The sequence below is a fragment of the Entelurus aequoreus genome, linkage group LG20 (genome assembly GCF_033978785.1).
Source record: "Entelurus aequoreus isolate RoL-2023_Sb linkage group LG20, RoL_Eaeq_v1.1, whole genome shotgun sequence".
NCBI classification, from domain to species: Eukaryota; Metazoa; Chordata; class Actinopteri; order Syngnathiformes; family Syngnathidae; genus Entelurus; species Entelurus aequoreus.
In genome coordinates, this window is record NC_084750.1 from 10,712,196 (window position 1) to 10,734,135 (window position 21,940).

General features: G+C 36.7%; 1 protein-coding gene across 2 annotated transcripts in view; it reads right to left on the bottom strand.

Moving 5' to 3' along the window:
- Positions 1-245: 245 nt before the first annotated feature.
- Positions 246-21,940, bottom strand: part of phf14 (PHD finger protein 14) — a 159,939-nt gene continuing 138,244 nt past the window's right edge. Inside the window, exons 17-18 of one of the 2 annotated variants that reach the window (XM_062029367.1) lie at positions 16,383-16,497; positions 246-689 (exon numbers count right to left, since the gene is read on the bottom strand). In XM_062029367.1, the coding sequence (XP_061885351.1) occupies positions 540-689; positions 16,383-16,497 (265 nt within the window). In that variant the 3' untranslated portion in view covers positions 246-539. The remainder of the gene's footprint in view (positions 690-16,382; positions 16,498-21,940) is intronic. The other variant, XM_062029368.1, reaches the window with a different exon arrangement.

Here is a 21,940-nt window from a genome sequence, read left to right on the forward strand (position 1 = left end):
ACCCCCCAAAAATTTTTTGAACATTTAAAAATGGTGTATGTATATATATATATATATATATATATATATATATATATATAAATATATATATATATATATATATATATATATATATATATATATATAATATATATATATATATATATAATTTTGAGATGACGGACCCCAGGAGTCATCAAGAAGGCGGAGTCTGTTTCCAGACGCCAAAAATCTGAACAAGTTTTTTTGTGCAGACAAACAAGAAGTCGGCCATTTTGGATAGATATATCAGCTGCCATTCTGGGGCGAAAAGATTCAAGTTTCACTTTAATTCCAAATGACAGATGATGTCATAGGCAGTGGGCGGGGCAAGATCATAAAGGTAGAATATGAAAATGAAACTTCCTGAATTGACCTTTTAGCGTCAAAAGAAGATTGTGTGACAAAAGGCTAATAATGTCTTATATGTGCTGCTCTTTACATTATGAAAATATGACAAATGTTTGGATAAGATGAAGAATGTGAAATATTCTGCAAATGTTATTGAAATATTCTCATCGTCATTTGGGAACTTCCTGCTCTGAACTTTTGTCTTTTTCTGAATCTTCTTCTTTTTCTTCTTGTTTCTCTTCTTCCTCTTCTTCTTCTTCTTCTTCTTCTTCTTCTTCTTCTTCTTCTTCTTCTTCCTGTCGCTTCTCCTCTTCCTCTTCCTGGAAAAAAACCAAAACCTACATTTCAAACAAAGTATTTACTCATACTGATGATTATGAACATCATCTATATAAAAAATATGTATTTTTAAATTGTTTTATATTTCTATTTAATTTAATTCAATACAAAAAAATGTTTTAATGATGTATAATATCATATATTGTCATTCATATTGCATGGACGTTCCTTACCAAAATGGTCCAAAGGTAATCCTACTTCCACTATTGATGAAGTGACTCTCAACACACTTCACAAGAAAGAAGCTGGCCTTTGGTTTAGTTTGAGGGAACTTTCCTGAAGGTTTTCCTGGCTGATACACACCTGGGAGAAGTGGAAGGTCGTGTGCCTGGCGACGCTTCTAGTTGAGGACATTGAAGTGATCTACCGATACGGAAGGGGTGATACCGGGGCATCTGCTGCTTAGACTGAGTGTATCGACACGTTTAGAAGACAAGGAGAGTCGTTCACGGGACCCAGCAGCTGCCCGTCATGATTGATGGGATGGTCAGGGTTCTAGGCACTCAAAACTGTGGCCATTTCTGAACTGAATGGCAAAGTGAATAACATCTCAGAGAAGCTTTTGGCTCTGCAAGGAGAACTTATGATCAATTTGAGTGCCAGGAACAGACAAATACAGTAGACCCTCCTGTCTTCTATCCATACATCCATTTTCTATGTACACCCTGGACAAGTCGCCACCTCATCACAAGGCCAACACAGATAGACAACATTCACAAAGTTTGTCTGTATTTTAACATCAAAACATTTATCTTTTACTTGAAAGTAATCATTTATTAGTACATTATTCTATAAGTTACATGTATTAGTACATTATTATATAAGTTACATTTATTAGTACATTATTATATAAGTTACTTTTATTAGTACATTATTACATAAGTTACATTTATTAGTACATTATTCTATAAGTTACATGTATTAGTACATTATTCTATAAGTTACATTTATTAGTACATTATTATATAAGTTACATGTATTAGTACATTATTATATAAGTTACATGTATTAGTACAATATTATATAAGTTACATTTATTAGTACATTATTATATAAGTTACATTTATTAGTACATTATTATATAAGTTACATGTATTAGTACATTATTATATAAGTTACATTTATTAGTACATTATTATATAAGTTACATTTATTAGTACATTATTATAAAAGTTACATGTATTAGTACATTATTATATAAGTTACATGTATTAGTACATTATTATATAAGTTACATTTATTAGTACAATACTATATAAGTTACATTTATTAGTACATTATTATATAAGTTACATTTATTAGTACACTATTATATAAGTTACATGTATTAGTACAATATTATATACGTTACATGTATTAGTACAATATTATATAAGTTACATTTATTAATACATTATTATATAAGTTACATTTATTAGTACAATATTATACAAGTTACATTTATTAGTACATGATTATATAAGTTACATTTATTAATACATTATTATATAAATTACATTTATTAGTACATTATTATATAAGTTACATTTATTAGTACAATATTATATAAGTTACATGTATTACTACATTATTATATAAGTTACATTTATTAGTACATTATTATATAAGTTACATTTATTAGTACATTATTATATAAGTTACATTTATTACTACATTATTATATAAGTTACATTTATTTATTATTACTACATTATTATATAAGTTACATTTATTAGTACATTATTATATAAGTTACATTTATTACTACATTATTATATAAGTTACATTTATTAGTACATTATTATATAAGTTACATTTATTACTACATTATTATATAAGTTACATGTATTAGTACATTATTATATAAGTTACATTTATTAGTACAATATTATATAAGTTACATTTATTAGTACATTATTATATAAGTTACATGTATTAGTACATTATTATATAAGTTACATGTATTAGTACATTATTGTATAAGTTACATGTATTAGTACAATATTATATAAGTTACATGTATTAGTACATTATTATATAAGTTACATTTATTAGTACATTATCATATAAGTTACATTTATTAGTACAATATTACATAAGTTACATGTATTAGTACATTATTATATAAGTTACATTTATTAGTACATTATTATATAAGTTACATTTATTACTACATTATTATATAAGTTACATGTATTAGTACAATATTATATAAGTTACATTTATTAGTACAATATTATATAAGTTACATTTATTAGTACATTATTATATAAGTTACATGTATTAGTACATTATTATATAAGTTACATGTATTAGTACAATATTATATAAGTTACATGTATTAGTACATTATTATATAAGTTACATTTATTAGTACATTATCATATAAGTTACATTTATTAGTACAATATTATATAAGTTACATGTATTAGTACATTATTATATAAGTTACATACAAAACTCACCAAACTTTTCACACACATCGGGACTGGTGGAAATTGCGATCTAATAAAAAAAAAAAACGAACCCCAAAACTCCAAATTGCACTCTAGCGCAATTTTTGAATAAAACAGAGACAAAACTGCTCCTCAGAGGAAAACTCAGACAAAACTGCTTGTCACTTCCGGTAGGAACGTCTTAGAGACATGAAACAAAAACCTCTACGTAGGTCTCACCTAGACCTACATTTCATAGATTGACATCCTTCAGCAAAAATCAACAGGAAGTTTGCTATCCCTCCTTCAAAACAATTTTTTTGTTTAATCCGCTCACCAAACATCAAACATTATCTCCTCTGAGCGCGTTTGTCGTTTCGGCTTCAAACTACTACAGGAGAGAGATTGAACCCTTCTGATTAAAAGTTGGCGAAAGACTTTTGATAAGTGCTACGGTTTTGATTTTACGAGCCTTCAAAGAACCACTGTTCCGCTGCGCTGATGCTGCTGGTGTTTCAAGATGGCTGCTTAAAAGCAGGAAGGTAGGCACACTAGACCCAAAAAATCAAAATTGCGCTCTAGCGCCCCCTAGGAAGAAAATTGCCTGTAACTCCCACTAGGAAGGTCGTAGAGACATGAAACAAAAACCTATATGTAGGTCTGACTTAGACCTACATTTCATAATTTCACATCCTCGGGCAAAAACCAACAGGAAATTGGCAATTTCCCCTTCAACACAAAAAATGACTAAAAACACTCATTTTTGCCTCTTTGACCTGTAATTTGACCCCTTTAAATTACTTCAAAACTCACCAAACTTCTCACACACATCGGGACTGGTGGAAATTGCGATCTAATAAAAAAGAACGAACCCCAAAACTCAAAATTTTTGAATAAAACAGAGACAAAACTGCTCCTCAGAGGAAAACACAGACAAAACTGCTTGTAACGTCCGGTAGGAATGTCTTAGAGACATGAAACAAAAACCTCTATGTAGGTCTCACCTAGACCTACATTTCATAGATTGACATCCTTCAGCAAAAATCAACAGGAAGTTTGCAATCCCTCCTTCAAAACAAAATTTTTGTTAAAACCGGTCACCAAACATCAAACATTATCTCCTTTTGAGCACGTTTGTCGTTTTGGCTTCAAACTACTACAGGAGAGAGATTGAACCCTTCTGATTAAAAGTTGGCGAAAGCGTTTTAATAAGTGCTACGGTTTTGATTTTACGAGCCTTCAAAGAAAAGAACCACTGTGCCGCAACACCTAGGAAAAAAACACAGACACAACTTCCTCTAACTCCCAGTAGGAATATCGTAGAGACACGAAACAAAAACCTCTATGTAGGTCTCACTCAGGACTACCACTGGACAAAAGTATTGGGACACCTAGGACTAGCACCAGCCAAAATGCGGACCCGACCAACGCTGCTTGCAGCTTTAATTATTATTCTTCCGCAGCTTTGCGCACTACTTTGCCCCCCTTAACATGCTTCAAAACTCACCAAATTTGACACACACATAAAAAAACGCGAACAAAACTCTTTAGTTAAAAAAAACCAAACCCCAAAACTCAAAATTGCGCTCTAGCGCCCCCTAGGAAGAAAACTGCCTGTAACTCCCAGTACGAATGTCGTAGAGACATGAAACAAATACCTCTATGTAGGTCTCACTTAGACCTACATTTCATAATTTGACATCCTCGGGCAAAAACCAACAGGAAGTTGGCAATTCTCCCTTCAAGACAAAAATTTACTAAAAACACTCATTTTTGCCTCTTTGAGCTGTAATTTGACCCCCTTAAAATACTTCAAAACTCACCAAACTTTTCACACACATCGGGACTGGTGGAAATTGCGATGTAATAAAAAAAACGAACCCCAAAACTCTAAATTGCGCTCTAGCGCAATTTTTGAATAAAACAGAGACAAAACTGCTTCTCAGGGGAAAACTCAGACAAAACTGCTTGTAACTTCCGGTAGGAACGTCTTAGAGACATGAAACAAATACCTCTATGTAGGTCTCACTTAGACCTACATTTAATAATTTCACATCCTCGGGCAAAAACCAACAGGAAGTTGGAAATTCTCCCTTCAAGACAAAAATTTACTAAAAACACTAATTTTTGCCTCTTTGAGCTGTAATTTGACCCCCTTAAAATACTTCAAAACTCACCAAACTTTTCACACACATCGGGACTGGTGGAAATTGTGATCTAAAAAAAAAACGAACCCCAAACTCAAAACTGCGCTCTAGCGCAATTTTTGAATAAAACAGAGACAAAACTGCTTCTCAGAGGAAAACACAGACAAAACTGCTTGTTGCGTCTTAGAGACATGAAACAAAAACCTCTATGTAGGTCTCACTTAGACCTACATTTCATAAAATGACATCCTTCAGCAAAAATCAACAGGAAGTTTGCTCTCCCTCCTTCAAAACTATTTTTTTGTTTAACCCGGTCACCAAACATCAAACATTATCTCCCTTTGAGCGCGTTTGTCGTTTTGGCTTCAAACAACTACAGGAGAGAGATTGAACCCTTCTGATTAAAAATTGACGAAAGCGTTACGATAAGTGCTACGGTTTTGATTTTATGAGCCTTCAAAGAAAAGAACCACTGTGCCGCAACACCTAGGAAAAAAACTCAGACACAACTTCCTCTAATTCCCAGTACGAATATCGTAGAGACACGAAACAAAAACCTCTATGTAGGTCTCACTCAGGACTACCACTGGACAAAAGTATTGGGACACCTAGGACTAGCACCTGCCAAAATGCGGGCCCGACCAACGCTGCTTGCAGCTTTAATTATTATTCTTCCGCAGCTTTGCGCACTACTTTGCCCCCCTTAGCATGCTTCAAAACTCACCAAATTTGACACACACATAAAAAAACGCGAACAAAACTCTTAAGTCAAAAAAACCAAACCCCAAAACTCAAAATTGCGCTCTAGCGCCCCCTAGAAAGAAAACTGCCTGTAACTCCCAGTACGAATGTTGTAGAGACATGAAACAAATACCTCTATGTAGGTCTCACTTTGATCTACATTTCATAATTTGACATCCTCGGGCAAAAACCAACAGGAAGTTGGCAATTCTCCCTTCAAGACAAAAAATTACTAAAAACACTCATTTTTGCCTCTTTGAGCTGTAATTTCACCCCCTTAAAATACTTCAAAACTCACCAAACTTCTCACACACATCAGGACTGGTGGAAATTGCGATCTAATAAAAAAAAGGAACCCCAAAACTCAAAATTGCGCTCTAGCGCCCCCTAGGAAGAAAAATGCCTGTAACCTCCAGTACGAATGTCGTAGAGACATGAAACAAAAACCTCTATGTAGGTCTGACTTAGACCTACATTTTGTAATTTGACATCCTCGGGCAAAAACCAACAGGAAGTTGGCAAATCCCCCTTCAAGACAACAATTTACTAAAAACACAAATTTTTGCCTCTTTGAGCTGTAATTTGACCCCCTTAAAATACTTCAAAACTCACCAAACTTTTCACACACATCAGGACTGGTGGAAATTGCGATCTAATAAAAAAAAACGAACAGCAAAACTCAAAATTGCACTCTAGCGCAATTTTTGAATAAAACAGAGACAAAACTGCTTCTCAAGAGGAAAACACAGACATCCTTCAGCAAAAAGGAAATTGGCAATTTCCCCTTCAACACAAAAAATGACTAAAAACACTCATTTTTGCCTCTTTGACCTGTAATTTGACCCCTTTAAATTACTTCAAAACTCACCAAACTTCTCAAACACATCGGGACTGGTGGAAATTGCGATCTAATAAAAAAAAAACGAACCCCAAAACTCAAAATTTTTGAATAAAACAGAGACAAAACTGCTCCTCAGAGGAAAACACAGACAAAACTGCTTGTCACTTCTGGTAGGAATGTCTTAGAGACATGAAACAAAAACCTCTATGCAGGTCTCACTTAGACCTACATTTCATAAACTGACATCCTTCAGCAAAAATCAACAGGAAGTTTGATATCCCCACTTCAAAAAACATTTTTTTTAAAAAGCGGTCACCAAACATCAAACATTATCTCCTCTGAGCGCATTTGTCGTTTTGGCTTCAAACAACTACAGGAGAGAGATTGAACCCTTCTGATTAAAAGTTGGCGAAAGCGTTTTAATAAGTGCTACGGTTTTGATTTTACGAGCCTTCAAAGAAAAGAACCACTGTGCCGCGACACCTAGGAAAAAAACAAAGACACAACTTCCTCTAACTCCCAGTACGAATATCGTAGAGACACGAAACAAAAACCTCTATGTAGGTCTCACTCAGGACTACCACTGGACAAAAGTATTGGGACACCTAGGACTAGCACCTGCCAAATATGCGGGCCTGACCAACGCTGCTTGCAGCTTTAATTATTATTCTTCCGCAGCTTTGCGCACTACTTTGCCCCCCTTAACATGCTTCAAAACTCACCAAATTTGACACACACATAAAAAAACGCGAACAAAACTCTTTAGTTAAAAAAAAACAAACCCCAAAACTCAAAATTGCGCTCTAGCGCCCCCTAGGAAGAAAAGTGCCTGTAACTCCCAGTACGAATGTCGTAGAGACATGAAACAAATACCTCTATGTAGGTCTGACTTAGACCTACATTTCGTAATTTGACATCCTTGGGCAAAAACCAACAGGAAGTTGGCAATTCAAGACAACAATTTACTAAAAACACTCATTTTTGCCTCTTTGAGCTGTAATTTGACCCCCTTAAAATACTTCAAAACTCACCAAACTTTTCACACACATCAGGACTGGTGGAAATTGCGATCTAATAAAAAAAAAACGAACAGCAAAACTCAAAATTGCACTCTAGCGCAATTTTTGAATAAAACAGAGACAAAACTGCTTCTCAGAGGAAAACACAGACATGCTTCAGCAAAAAGGAAATTGGCAATTTCCCCTTCAACACAAAAAATGACTAAAAACACTCATTTTTGCCTCTTTGACCTGTAATTTGACCCCTTTAAATTACTTCAAAACTCACCAAACTTCTCACACACATCGGGACTGGTGGAAATTGCGATCTAATAAAAAAGAACGAACCCCAAAACTCAAAATTTTTGAATAAAACAGAGACAAAACTGCTCCTCAGAGGAAAACTCAGACAAAACTGCTTGTCACTTCCGGTAGGAACGTCTTAGAGACATGAAACAAATACCTCTACGTAGGTCACACTTAGACCTACATTTCATAGCTTGACATCCTTCTGCAAAAATCAACAGGAAGTTTGATATCCCCACTTCAAAAAACATTTTTTTTAAAAAGCGGTCACCAAACATCAAACATTATTTCCTCTGAGCGCGTTTGTCGTTTTGGCTTCAAACAACTACAGGAGAGAGATTGAACCCTTCGGATTAAAAGTTGTTTTAATAAGTGCTACGGTTTTGATTTGATGAGCCTTCAAAGAAAAGAACCACTGTGCCGCAACACCTAGGAAAAAAACACAGACACAACTTCCTCTAACTCCCAGTAGGAATATCGTAGAGACACGAAACAAAAACCTCTATGTAGGTCTCACACAGGACTACCACTGGACAAAAGTAATGGGACACCTAGGACTAGCACCTGCCAAATATGCGGGCCCGACCAACGCTGCTTGCAGCTTTAATTATTCTTTATTATCATTCTTCCGCACCGTTGCGCACTACTTTGCCCCCCTTAACATGCTTCAAAACTCACCAAATTTCACACACACATAGAAAAACGATGACACAACACTTTAGTAAAAAAACCTAACCCCAAAAATCAAAATTGCGCTCTAGCGCCCCCTAGGAAAAAACAAAAACAAACTGCCTGTAACTCCCACTAGGAAGGTCGTAGAGACATGAAACAAAAACCCGTATGTAGGTCTCACTTAGACCTACAATTCATAATGACACATCCTCGGGCAAAAACCAACACGAAGTTGGCAATTTCCCATTTAAGACAAAAATGTACTAAAAACACTAATTTTTGCCTCTTAGAGCTGTAATTTGACCCTTAAAAAACTGCTTGTCACTTCCGGTAGGAATGTCTTAGAGACATGAAACAAAAACCTCTATGTAGGTCTCACTTAGACCTACAATTCATAATGACACATCCTCGGGCAAAAACCAACACGAAGTTGGCAATTTCCCATTTAAGACAAAAATGTACTAAAAACACTAATTTTTGCCTCTTTGAGCTGTAATTTGACCCTTAAAAAACTGCTTGTCACTTCCGGTAGGAATGTCTTAGAGACATGAAACAAAAACCTCTATGTAGGTCTCACTTAGACCTACAATTCATAATGACACATCCTCGGGCAAAAACCAACAGGAAGTTGGCAATTTCCCATTTAAGACAAAAATGTACTAAAAACACTAATTTTTGCCTCTTTGAGCTGTAATTTGACCCTTAAAAAACTGCTTGTCACTTCCGGTGGGAATGTCTTAGAGACATGAAAAGAAAACCTCTATGTAGGTCTCACTTAGACCTACATTTCATAAAATGACATCCTTCAGCAAAAATCAACAGGAAGTTTGCTATCCCTCCTTCAAAACAATTTTTTTGTTTAACCCGGTCACCAAACATCAAACATTATCTCCCTTTGAGCGCGTTTGTCGTTTTGGCTTCAAACAACTACAGGAGAGAGATTGAACCCTTCTGATTAAAAATTGACGAAAGCGTTACGATAAGTGCTACGGTTTTGATTTGATGAGCCTTCAAAGAAAAGAACCACTGTGCCGCAACACCTAGGAAAAAAACACAGACACAACTTCCTCTAACTCCCAGTAGGAATATCGTAGAGACACGAAACAAAAACCTCTATGTAGGTCTCACACAGGACTACCACTGGACAAAAGTAATGGGACACCTAGGACTAGCACCTGCCAAATATGCGGGCCCGACCAACGCTGCTTGCAGCTTTAATTATTCTTTATTATCATTCTTCCGCACCGTTGCGCACTACTTTGCCCCCCTTAACATGCTTCAAAACTCACCAAATTTCACACACACATAGAAAAACGATGACACAACACTTTAGTAAAAAAACCTAACCCCAAAAATCAAAATTGCGCTCTAGCGCCCCCTAGGAAAAAACAAAAACAAACTGCCTGTAACTCCCACTAGGAAGGTCGTAGAGACATGAAACAAAAACCCGTATGTAGGTCTCACTTAGACCTACAATTCATAATGACACATCCTCGGGCAAAAACCAACACGAAGTTGGCAATTTCCCATTTAAGACAAAAATGTACTAAAAACACTAATTTTTGCCTCTTAGAGCTGTAATTTGACCCTTAAAAAACTGCTTGTCACTTCCGGTAGGAATGTCTTAGAGACATGAAACAAAAACCTCTATGTAGGTCTCACTTAGACCTACAATTCATAATGACACATCCTCGGGCAAAAACCAACACGAAGTTGGCAATTTCCCATTTAAGACAAAAATGTACTAAAAACACTAATTTTTGCCTCTTTGAGCTGTAATTTGACCCTTAAAAAACTGCTTGTCACTTCCGGTAGGAATGTCTTAGAGACATGAAACAAAAACCTCTATGTAGGTCTCACTTAGACCTACAATTCATAATGACACATCCTCGGGCAAAAACCAACAGGAAGTTGGCAATTTCCCATTTAAGACAAAAATGTACTAAAAACACTAATTTTTGCCTCTTTGAGCTGTAATTTGACCCTTAAAAAACTGCTTGTCACTTCCGGTGGGAATGTCTTAGAGACATGAAAAGAAAACCTCTATGTAGGTCTCACTTAGACCTACATTTCATAAAATGACATCCTTCAGCAAAAATCAACAGGAAGTTTGCTATCCCTCCTTCAAAACAATTTTTTTGTTTAACCCGGTCACCAAACATCAAACATTATCTCCCTTTGAGCGCGTTTGTCGTTTTGGCTTCAAACAACTACAGGAGAGAGATTGAACCCTTCTGATTAAAAATTGACGAAAGCGTTACGATAAGTGCTACGGTTTTGATTTTATGAGCCTTCAAAGAAAAGAACCACTGTGCCGCAACACCTAGGAAAAAAACACAGACACAACTTCCTCTAACTCCCAGTAGGAATATCGTAGAGACACGAAACAAAAACCTCTATGTAGGTCTCACACAGGACTACCACTGGACAAAAGTAATGGGACACCTAGGACTAGCACCTGCCAAATATGCGGGCCCGACCAACGCTGCTTGCAGCTTTAATTATTCTTTATTATCATTCTTCCGCACCGTTGCGCACTACTTTGCCCCCCTTAACATGCTTCAAAACTCACCAAATTTCACACACACATAGAAAAACGATGACACAACACTTTAGTAAAAAAACCTAACCCCAAAAATCAAAATTGCGCTCTAGCGCCCCCTAGGAAAAAACAAAAACAAACTGCCTGTAACTCCCACTAGGAAGGTCGTAGAGACATGAAACAAAAACCCGTATGTAGGTCTCACTTAGACCTACAATTCATAATGACACATCCTCGGGCAAAAACCAACACGAAGTTGGCAATTTCCCATTTAAGACAAAAATGTACTAAAAACACTAATTTTTGCCTCTTAGAGCTGTAATTTGACCCTTAAAAAACTGCTTGTCACTTCCGGTAGGAATGTCTTAGAGACATGAAACAAAAACCTCTATGTAGGTCTCACTTAGACCTACAATTCATAATGACACATCCTCGGGCAAAAACCAACACGAAGTTGGCAATTTCCCATTTAAGACAAAAATGTACTAAAAACACTAATTTTTGCCTCTTTGAGCTGTAATTTGACCCTTAAAAAACTGCTTGTCACTTCCGGTAGGAATGTCTTAGAGACATGAAACAAAAACCTCTATGTAGGTCTCACTTAGACCTACAATTCATAATGACACATCCTCGGGCAAAAACCAACAGGAAGTTGGCAATTTCCCATTTAAGACAAAAATGTACTAAAAACACTAATTTTTGCCTCTTTGAGCTGTAATTTGACCCTTAAAAAACTGCTTGTCACTTCCGGTGGGAATGTCTTAGAGACATGAAACAAAAACCTCTACGTAGGTCTCACCTAGACCTACATTTCATAGATTGACATCCTTCAGCAAAAATCAACAGGAAGTTTGATATCCCTCCTTCAAAACAACATTTTTGTTTAATCCGGTCACCAAACATCAAACATTATCTCCTCTGAGCGCGTTTGTCGTTTCGGCTTCAAACTACTACAGGAGAGAGATTGAACCCTTCTGATTAAAAGTTGACGGAAGACTTTTGGTAAGTGCTACGGTTTTGATTTTACGAGCCTTCAAAGAACCACTGTGCCGCTGCGCTGATGCTGCTGGTGTTTCAAGATGGCTGCTTAAAAGCAGGAAGGTACGCACACTAGACCCAAAAAATCAAAATTGCGCTCTAGCGCCCCCTAGGAAGAAAACTGCCTGTAACTCCCACTAGGAAGGTCGTAGAGACATGAAACAAAAACCTATATGTAGGTCTGACTTAGACCTACATTTCATAATTTCACATCCTCGGGCAAAAACCAACAGGAAATTGGCAATTTCCCCTTCAACACAAAAAATGACTAAAAACACTCATTTTTGCCTCTTTGACCTGTAATTTGACCCCTTTAAATTACTTCAAAACTCACCAAACTTCTCACACACATCGGGACTGGTGGAAATTGCGATCTAATAAAAAAAAACGAACCCCAAAACTCAAAATTTTTCAATAAAACAGAGACAAAACTGCTCCTCAGAGGAAAACTCAGACAAAACTGCTTGTCACTTCCGGTAGGAACGTCTTAGAGACATGAAACAAAAACCTCTATGTAGGTCTCACTTAGACCTACATTTCATAAAATGACATCCTTCAGCAAAAATCAACAGGAAGTTTGCTATCCCTCCTTCAAAACTATTTTTTTGTTTAACCCGGTCACCAAACATCAAACATTATCTCCCTTTGAGCGCGTTTGTCGTTTTGGCTTCAAACAACTACAGGAGAGAGATTGAACCCTTCTGATTAAAAATTGACGAAAGCGTTACGATAAGTGCTACGGTTTTGATTTTATGAGCCTTCAAAGAAAAGAACCACTGTGCCTCAACACCTAGGAAAAAAAACACAGACACAACTTCCTCTAACTCCCAGTACGAATATCGTAGAGACACGAAACAAAAACCTCTATGTAGGTCTCACTCAGGACTACCACTGGACAAAAGTATTGGGACACCTAGGACTAGCACCTGCCAAATATGCGGGCCCGACCAACGCTGCTTGCAGCTTTAATTTTTATTTGTCTTCATTGATTTTTTTGAACTTTTATTTAGCCAAAATATGTCATTGAGATGCCAAATGAGAGAACCGTGTTAAGAATAAAAGAAGTAGTAAGTCAAGTTGGACTTCAAGTGTTTAGTGGGCCTGTTTTGCCCTGCAAGATACGGAACATCCCACACTTGCAAGATAAGGAACATCCCACACTTGGCCACTTGAAACATGGCCTGAACATGGCGAAGCGCTGTTGGCGACGGCGGCCTCTTCTCCCGTGGTGTGGGGGTGACTCCGCCCGGCGTGTAAATAAAGCCTTAAACAAGCGGCCCCCCCTTGGCACTGGAACGGCCACAAATGAAAGGCCGCCCGCACGCTGGGCCAGATTGTCACTTTATTACTGGAATCAATTGAGCGGCGGCGGCCGAGGGCGACGGAGAAGGATGTGGACTTGGTTTATCTGAGCCGTGCAGGCGCGCACACACTCTTTCTGTAATGAACTCAAGCATTTCTCATTAAAGCTTTTACTGCCCGGCCAAAACGTGCCGGCTAACAAAGTCCTCCGCCACAACACCTCCAGATTGTCATCAAAAACATATTTCCTATCAATCTCACCTGCCGGACTATTCAATTTACTTTGACCTTTTGCAGGAAGTAGCAGCGCTCCTTGCGGGCCAGACTGAGGGCCACATCGCTGAGGGCCACTTTGAACAATGACTGATATATGTACTAGCATAGTAACAATGGTACTATACTCGGTTTGAAAAGTACCGCTTCTGTCTGTCTGTGTTGGCCCTGCGATGAGGTGGCGTCTTGTCCAGGGTGTACCCCGCCTTCCGCCCAAATGCAGCTGGGATAGGCTCCAGCACCCACCCCCCTCCCGGTAGAAAATGGATGGATGGATGGGTTCCCAATTTTATTACATTTTTTTAACGGGCATGACGGCACGTGGTGACATTGCTGGTTTTACCAGCAGAGGAGCATGTTCGGCAGCGCACACACACGGAGTACTTACAAGCAGACACAGTGTGTAGAGATATATTTATATATATATATTAGAGATGTCGGCAGGCCGATATTATCGGCCGATATATGCGTTAAAATGTAATATCGGAAATTATCGGTATCGTTTTTTTTTATTATCGGTATCGTTTTTTTTTTGTTTTTTTTTTAAATAAATCAACATAAAAAACACAAGATACACTTACAATTAGTGCACCAACCCAAAAAACCTCCCTCCCCCATTTACACTCATTCACACAAAAGGGTTGTTTCATATTGTGGTTCCTACATTATATATCAATATATATCAATACAGTCTGCAAGGGATACAGTCCGTAAGCACACATGATTGTGCGTGCTGCTGCTCCACTAATAGTACTAACCTTTAACAGTTAATTTTACTCATTTTCATTCATTACTAGTTTCTATGTAACTGTTTTTATATTGTTTTACTTTCTTTTTTATTCAAGAAAATGTTTTTAATTTATTTATCTTATTTTACAATTTTTTTTAAAAAGTACCTTATCTTCACCATACCTGGTTGTCCAAATTAGGCATAATAATGTGTTAATTCCACGACTGCATATATCCGTTGATATCGGTATCGGTTGATATCGGTATCGGTAATTAAAGAGTTGGACAATATCGGAATATCGGCAAAAAGCCATTATCGGACATCCCTAATATATATATATATATATATATATATATATATATATATATATATATATATAAAAGAAAAAAAAAAAAAGAAAAAAAAAAAATATATATATATATATATATATATACACTACCGTTCAAAAGTTTGTATATATATATATATATATATATATATATATATATATATATATATATATATATATATATATATATATATACACAGTACCGTTCAAAAGTTTGGGGTCACCCAAACAATTTAGTGGAATAGCCTTCATTTCTAAGAACAAAAATAGACTGTCGAGTTTCAGATGAAAGTTCCTTTTTTCTGGCCATTTTGAGCGTTGAATTGACCCCACAAATGTGATGCTCCAGAAACTCAAATCTGCTCAAAGGAAGGTCAGTTTTGTAGCTTCTGTAACGAGCTAAAGTGTTTTCAGATGTGTGAACATGATTGCACAAGGGTTTTCTAATCATCAATTAGCCTTCTGAGCCAATGAGCAAACACATTGTACCATTAGAACACTGGAGTGATAGTTGCTGGAAATGGGCCTCTATACACCTATGTAGATATTGCACCAAAAACCAGACATTTGCAGCTAGAATAGTCATTTACCACATTAGCAATGTATAGAGTGTATTTCTGTAAAGTTAAGACTAGTTTAAAGTTATCTTCATTGAAAAATAAGGACATATATATATATATATATATATATATATATATATATATATATATATATATATATATATATATATATATATATATATATATATATATATATATATATATATATATATATATATATATGCAATAGTGAATGTGGGCCTTTACCAATCAGACTACCTGGGCAGGTACAGGTGTTTTTTAAAAGGGATAATAAAAGTTAGCGGACACAATTATGCGTGTGATGAAGACACTTTAGATTCTAGACTTCATTCGTCAAAAAGGTCTTTGCATGGAAAAAAAAAAAAGTCACATCTACGAACAATGGGAGACCCGGGCTTTCTGCTCCGCCGCTCGCAGTCTGTGGAACGCTCTCCCTGACCACCTGAGGGCACCACAGACTGTGGATGCTTTTTTTTTTTTTTTAAAGGAGCGCCGTAAGTGGCTGAGTAAATACTACAGTAGAAAAGTGAGTACATATTACAGTGTAAAAGTGAGAAAATACTACAGTAGAAAGGTGAGTAAATACTACAGTAGAAAAGTGAGTACATATTACAGTGTAAAAGTGAGAAAATACTACAGTAGAAAGGTGAGTAAATACTACAGTAGAAAACTGAATAAATATTACAGTAGAAAGCTGAATAAATATTACAGTAGGAAGGTGAGTAAATATTACAGTATAAAAGTGTGTGTGCAACACCCACCTTGGAAGAGGCGTCACATTCCTGGCAGATCCAAGCATAGCCCGTCTGTTTGGGAGATTTCTTCAGTGGAGGATCCAGACATCCAAAGTGGTAGCAAAGATGGCACTCGTCACACCTGAGCACACACACACATCAGGTGACAGCTGTCAATCATCAACAATACTGATCACCTCATTGGTTCACGCCCACATTGGCCTGTCATGATGTGCTTGGCAAGAACCATAATGACTACATAATAATATATACATACTATAGAATGACTACATAAATACTACTATAGAAATACTACATAAATATATATACATACTATAGAATGACTACATAAATACTACTATAGAAATACTACATAAATATCTATACATACTATAGAATGACTACATAAATACTACTATAGAAATACTACATAAATATATATACATACTATAGAATGACTACATAAATACTACTATAGAAATACTACATAATAATATATACATACTATAGAATGACTACATAAATACTACTATAGAAATACTACATAAATATATATACATACTATAGAATGACTACATAAATACTACTATAGAAATACTACATAAATATCTATACATACTATAGAATGACTACATAAATACTACTATAGAAATACTACATAAATATCTATACATACTATAGAATGACTACATAAATACTACTATAGAAATACTACATAAATATCTATACATACTATAGAATGACTACATAAATACTACTATAGAAATACTACATAAATATCTATACATACTATAGAATGACTACATAAATACTACTATAGAAATACTACAGAAATATCTCATACAGTAGACATACTATTGGTGTGGTCTTGTCCCTGTGAAACACATGCAGACCATGGTGTGGTGGTGAAACACATACAGACCATGGTGTGGTGGTGAAACACATGCAGACCATGGTGTGGTGGTGAAACACATACAGACCATGGTGTGGTGGTGAAACACATGTAGACCATGGTGTGGTGGTGAAACACATACAGACCATGGTGTGGTGGTGAAACACATGCAGACCATGGTGTGGTGGTGAAACACATGCAGACCATGGTGTGGTGGTGAAACACATACAGACCATGGTGTGGTGGTGAAACACATGCAGACCATGGTGTGGTGGTGAAACACATACAGACCATGGTGTGGTGGTGAAACACATGTAGACCATGGTGTGGTGGTGAAACACATGCAGACCATGGTGTCCCTGTGAAACACATGTAGACCATGGTGTGGTGGTGAAACACATGTAGACCATGGTGTGGTGGTGAAACACATACAGACCATGGTGTCCCTGTGAAACACATGTAGACCATGGTGTGGTGGTGAAACACATGTAGACCATGGTGTGGTGGTGAAACACATGCAGACCATGGTGTCCCTGTGAAACACATGTAGACCATGGTGTGGTGGTGAAACACATGTAGACCATGGTGTGGTGGTGAAACACATGCAGACCATGGTGTGGTCGTGAAACACATGTAGACCATGGTGTGGTGGTGAAACACATGCAGACCATGGTGTGGTGGTGAAAGACATGCAGACCATGGTGTCCCTGTGAAACACATGCAGACCATGGTGTGGTGGTGAAACACATGCAGACCATGGTGTCCCTGTGAAACACATGTAGACCATGGTGTGGTGGTGAAACACATGTAGACCATGGTGTGGTGGTGAAACACATGCAGACCATGGTGTGGTGGTGAAAGACATGCAGACCATGGTGTCCCTGTGAAACACATGCAGACCATGGTGTGGTGGTGAAACACATGCAGACCATGGTGTCCCTGTGAAACACATGTAGACCATGGTGTGGTGGTGAAACACATGCAGACCATGGTGTCCCTGTGAAACACATGTAGACCATGGTGTGGTGGTGAAACACATGTAGACCATGGTGTGGTGGTGAAACACATGCAGACCATGGTGTGGTCGTGAAACACATGTAGACCATGGTGTGGTGGTGAAACACATGCAGACCATGGTGTGGTGGTGAAAGACATGCAGACCATGGTGTCCCTGTGAAACACATGCAGACCATGGTGTGGTGGTGAAACACATGTAGACCATGGTGTCCCTGTGAAACACATGCAGACCATGGTGTGGTGGTGAAACACATGTAGACCATGGTGTGGTGGTGAAACACATGCAGACCATGGTGTGGTCGTGAAACACATGTAGACCATGGTGTGGTGGTGAAACACATACAGACCATGGTGTGGTGGTGAAACACATGTAGACCATGGTGTGGTCGTGAAACACATGTAGACCATGGTGTGGTGGTGAAACACATGCAGACCATGGTGTGGTCGTGAAACACATGTAGACCATGGTGTGGTGGTGAAACACATGCAGACCATGGTGTGGTGGTGAAACACATGCAGACCATGGTGTGGTCGTGAAACACATGTAGACCATGGTGTGGTGGTGAAACACATGCAGACCATGGTGTGGTGGTGAAACACATGCAGACCATGGTGTGGTCGTGAAACACATGTAGACCATGGTGTGGTGGTGAAACACATGCAGACCATGGTGTGGTGGTGAAACACATGCAGACCATGGTGTCCCTGTGAAAGACATGCAGACCATGGTGTGGTGGTGAAACACATGCAGACCATGGTGTGGTGGTGAACCAGACGGCAGCAGCAGCAGCCAGACCTGCAGGAGTGAAGTTTCCACAGAGACCGTGGGCCACTCAGGAGCTCATGACAAATGAGGCAAGTGGCTAACGAGCTCTCTCTCAGCACAACTATTGATTCCTCATCAATCTCCAAGTGAGGAACAAAGAAAGACCACACAGTCAAGCTGGCTGCTAAGAAACATTTTGTCTGCGTTCCAAGCACCTTTTCAAAGACTGAAAGTTCCAGTCGAATGTTGCCTTCACAAAGTATGCAACTTATCCAAGTCTGACCTCCTCCAGGTCCACAGTGACTATTCTTGTACATCTGAGTGATAACAATATTTGCTAGCTCGCCTCGACAACTTTGGACTTCCTGTTTGTCACCAGTTCTCCTGTCTGGCCTCCTCACCTGTTCCTTGGTCTCATGTTTTCAGTAGCATGCTAACGTCTTTTGCTAGCTTTTTAGCTAATTTTGTACGTTTCATCAGTGGTCATTTTCAATCTATCAAGACAAAAAAAAATTATATCAAAATCAAATTACAGTTATGTAGTTTTCTCATTTTCCTCAACGGGTGCGCTAACATCATGTGGTATTTTTATTTATTTATTTTTTTTACATATGCAGCATTATCTACAAAGATAAAAATAATTGCTATTGCGACATCCAGTGGACACATTTAGAACAGCAGTTTCTTTAATTCAAACATTTTGGCTCATGTTTGTACTTAGCAAACTCACTCTATGGGCCGGATAAAACCTGGCGGGCCGGATAAAACCTGGCCGTACGTTTGACACCTCTGTTTTAAATACTTGGCTATTACATTTGCAGGAGGGAGTTGTGGCGGCACAGAACCACAAGGGGGCAATATGACTCTATGTATTTATTATATATATATATATATATATATATATATATATATATATATATATATATATATATATATATATATATATATATATATATAAACAATATAATATAATAAATACTGAATAGGGATGTCCGATAATGGCTTTTTGCCGATATCCGATATGCCGATATTGTCCAACTCTTTAATTACCGATACCGATATCAACCGATACCGATATCAACCGATATATACAGTCGTGGAATTAACACATTATTATGCCTAATTTGGACAACCAGGTATGGTGAAGATAAGGTACTTTTTAAAAATAATAATAACATAAGATAACTAAATTAAAAACATTTTCTTGAATAAAAAAGAAAGTAAAACAATATAAAAACAGTTACATAGAAACTAGTAATGAATGAAAATGAGTAAAATTAAGTGTTAAAGGTTAGTACTATTAGTGGAGCAGCAGCACGCACAATCATGTGTGCTTACGGACTGTATCCCTTGCAGACTGTATTGATATATATTGATATATAATGTAGGAAGCAGAATGTTGATAACAGAAAGAAATGGGGGGAGGGAGGTTTTTTGGGTTGGTGCACTAATTGTAAGTGTATCTTGTGTTTTTTATGTTGATTTAATAAAAACAAACAAAAAAAAAACAAAAAACAAAAAAAAACGATACAGATAATAAAAAAACAGATACCGATAATTTCCGATATTACATTTTAACGCATTTATCGGCCGATATATCGGACATCCCTATTTATTACACATTAAAAACATGTCAATGAACAAAGGTTATAAATCCACTACTATTTTTATTGATGGACAGTCAGCTGATTTGTCAGGCGTCTGATTGGTCCAAATAATTAAAGTGTTTGGGTCGACATACTTCTGCAGCTACGATGACTTCCGTTTTGTTTGGTCAGCCGTTTTACTGCCACGTTGCAGACAATTCAAGTATGTAAATAAACATTTACAAAATATTTATGTGTAAATAACTAATTTCACAACGTATATATCTGCAACTTATAGTCTGGTGCGGCTAATATACGGAGTAATACAGTAAATATTAAAATGAATTTCAAAAATTGTTACATTTATTACTAGGGATGTCCGATAATGGCTTTTTGCCGATATCCGATATTCCGATATTGTCCAACTCTTTAATTACCGATACCGATATCAACCGATACCGATATCAACCGATATATACAGTCGTGGAATTAACACATTATTATGCCTAATTTGGACAACCAGGTATGGTGAAGATAAGGTACTTTAAAAAAAATAAAATAAAATAAGATAACTAAATTAAAAACATTTTCTTGAATAAAAAAGAAAGTAAAACAATATAAAAACAGTTACATAGAAACTAGTAATGAATGAAAATGAGTAAAATTAACTGTTAAAGGTTAGTACTATTAGTGGAGCAGCAGCACGCACAATCATGTGTGCTTACGGACTGTATCCCTTGCAGACTGTATTGATATATATTGATATATAATGTAGGAACCAGAATATTGATAACAGAAAGAAATTGGGGGAGGGAGGTTTTTTGGGTTGGTGCACTAATTGTAAGTGTATCTTGTGTTTTTTATGTTGATTTAATAAAAATAAAATAAAATAAAAATAAAAATAAAAAAAATAAAAAAAAGCCGATACAGATAATAAAAAAACCGATACCGATAATTCCAGATATTACATTTTAACACATTTATCGGCAGCTACGATGACTTCCATTTTGTTTGATCATCCGTTTTACTGCCACGTTGCAGACAATTCAAGTGTGGAAATAAACATTTACAAAATATTTATATGTAAATAACTAATTTCACAACGTATATATCTGCGACTTATAGTCTGGTGCGGCTAATATACGGAATAATACAGTAAATATTAAAACAATTTCAAACATTGTTACATTTATCGCACATTAAAAACACGTCAATGAACAAAGGTTTTAAATCCACTACTATTTTTATTGATGGACAGTCAGCCAATTTGTCAGATTTGTGTTTTTGGTGGACATACTTTGTTTTTTTAAGTTCAATTTAAATA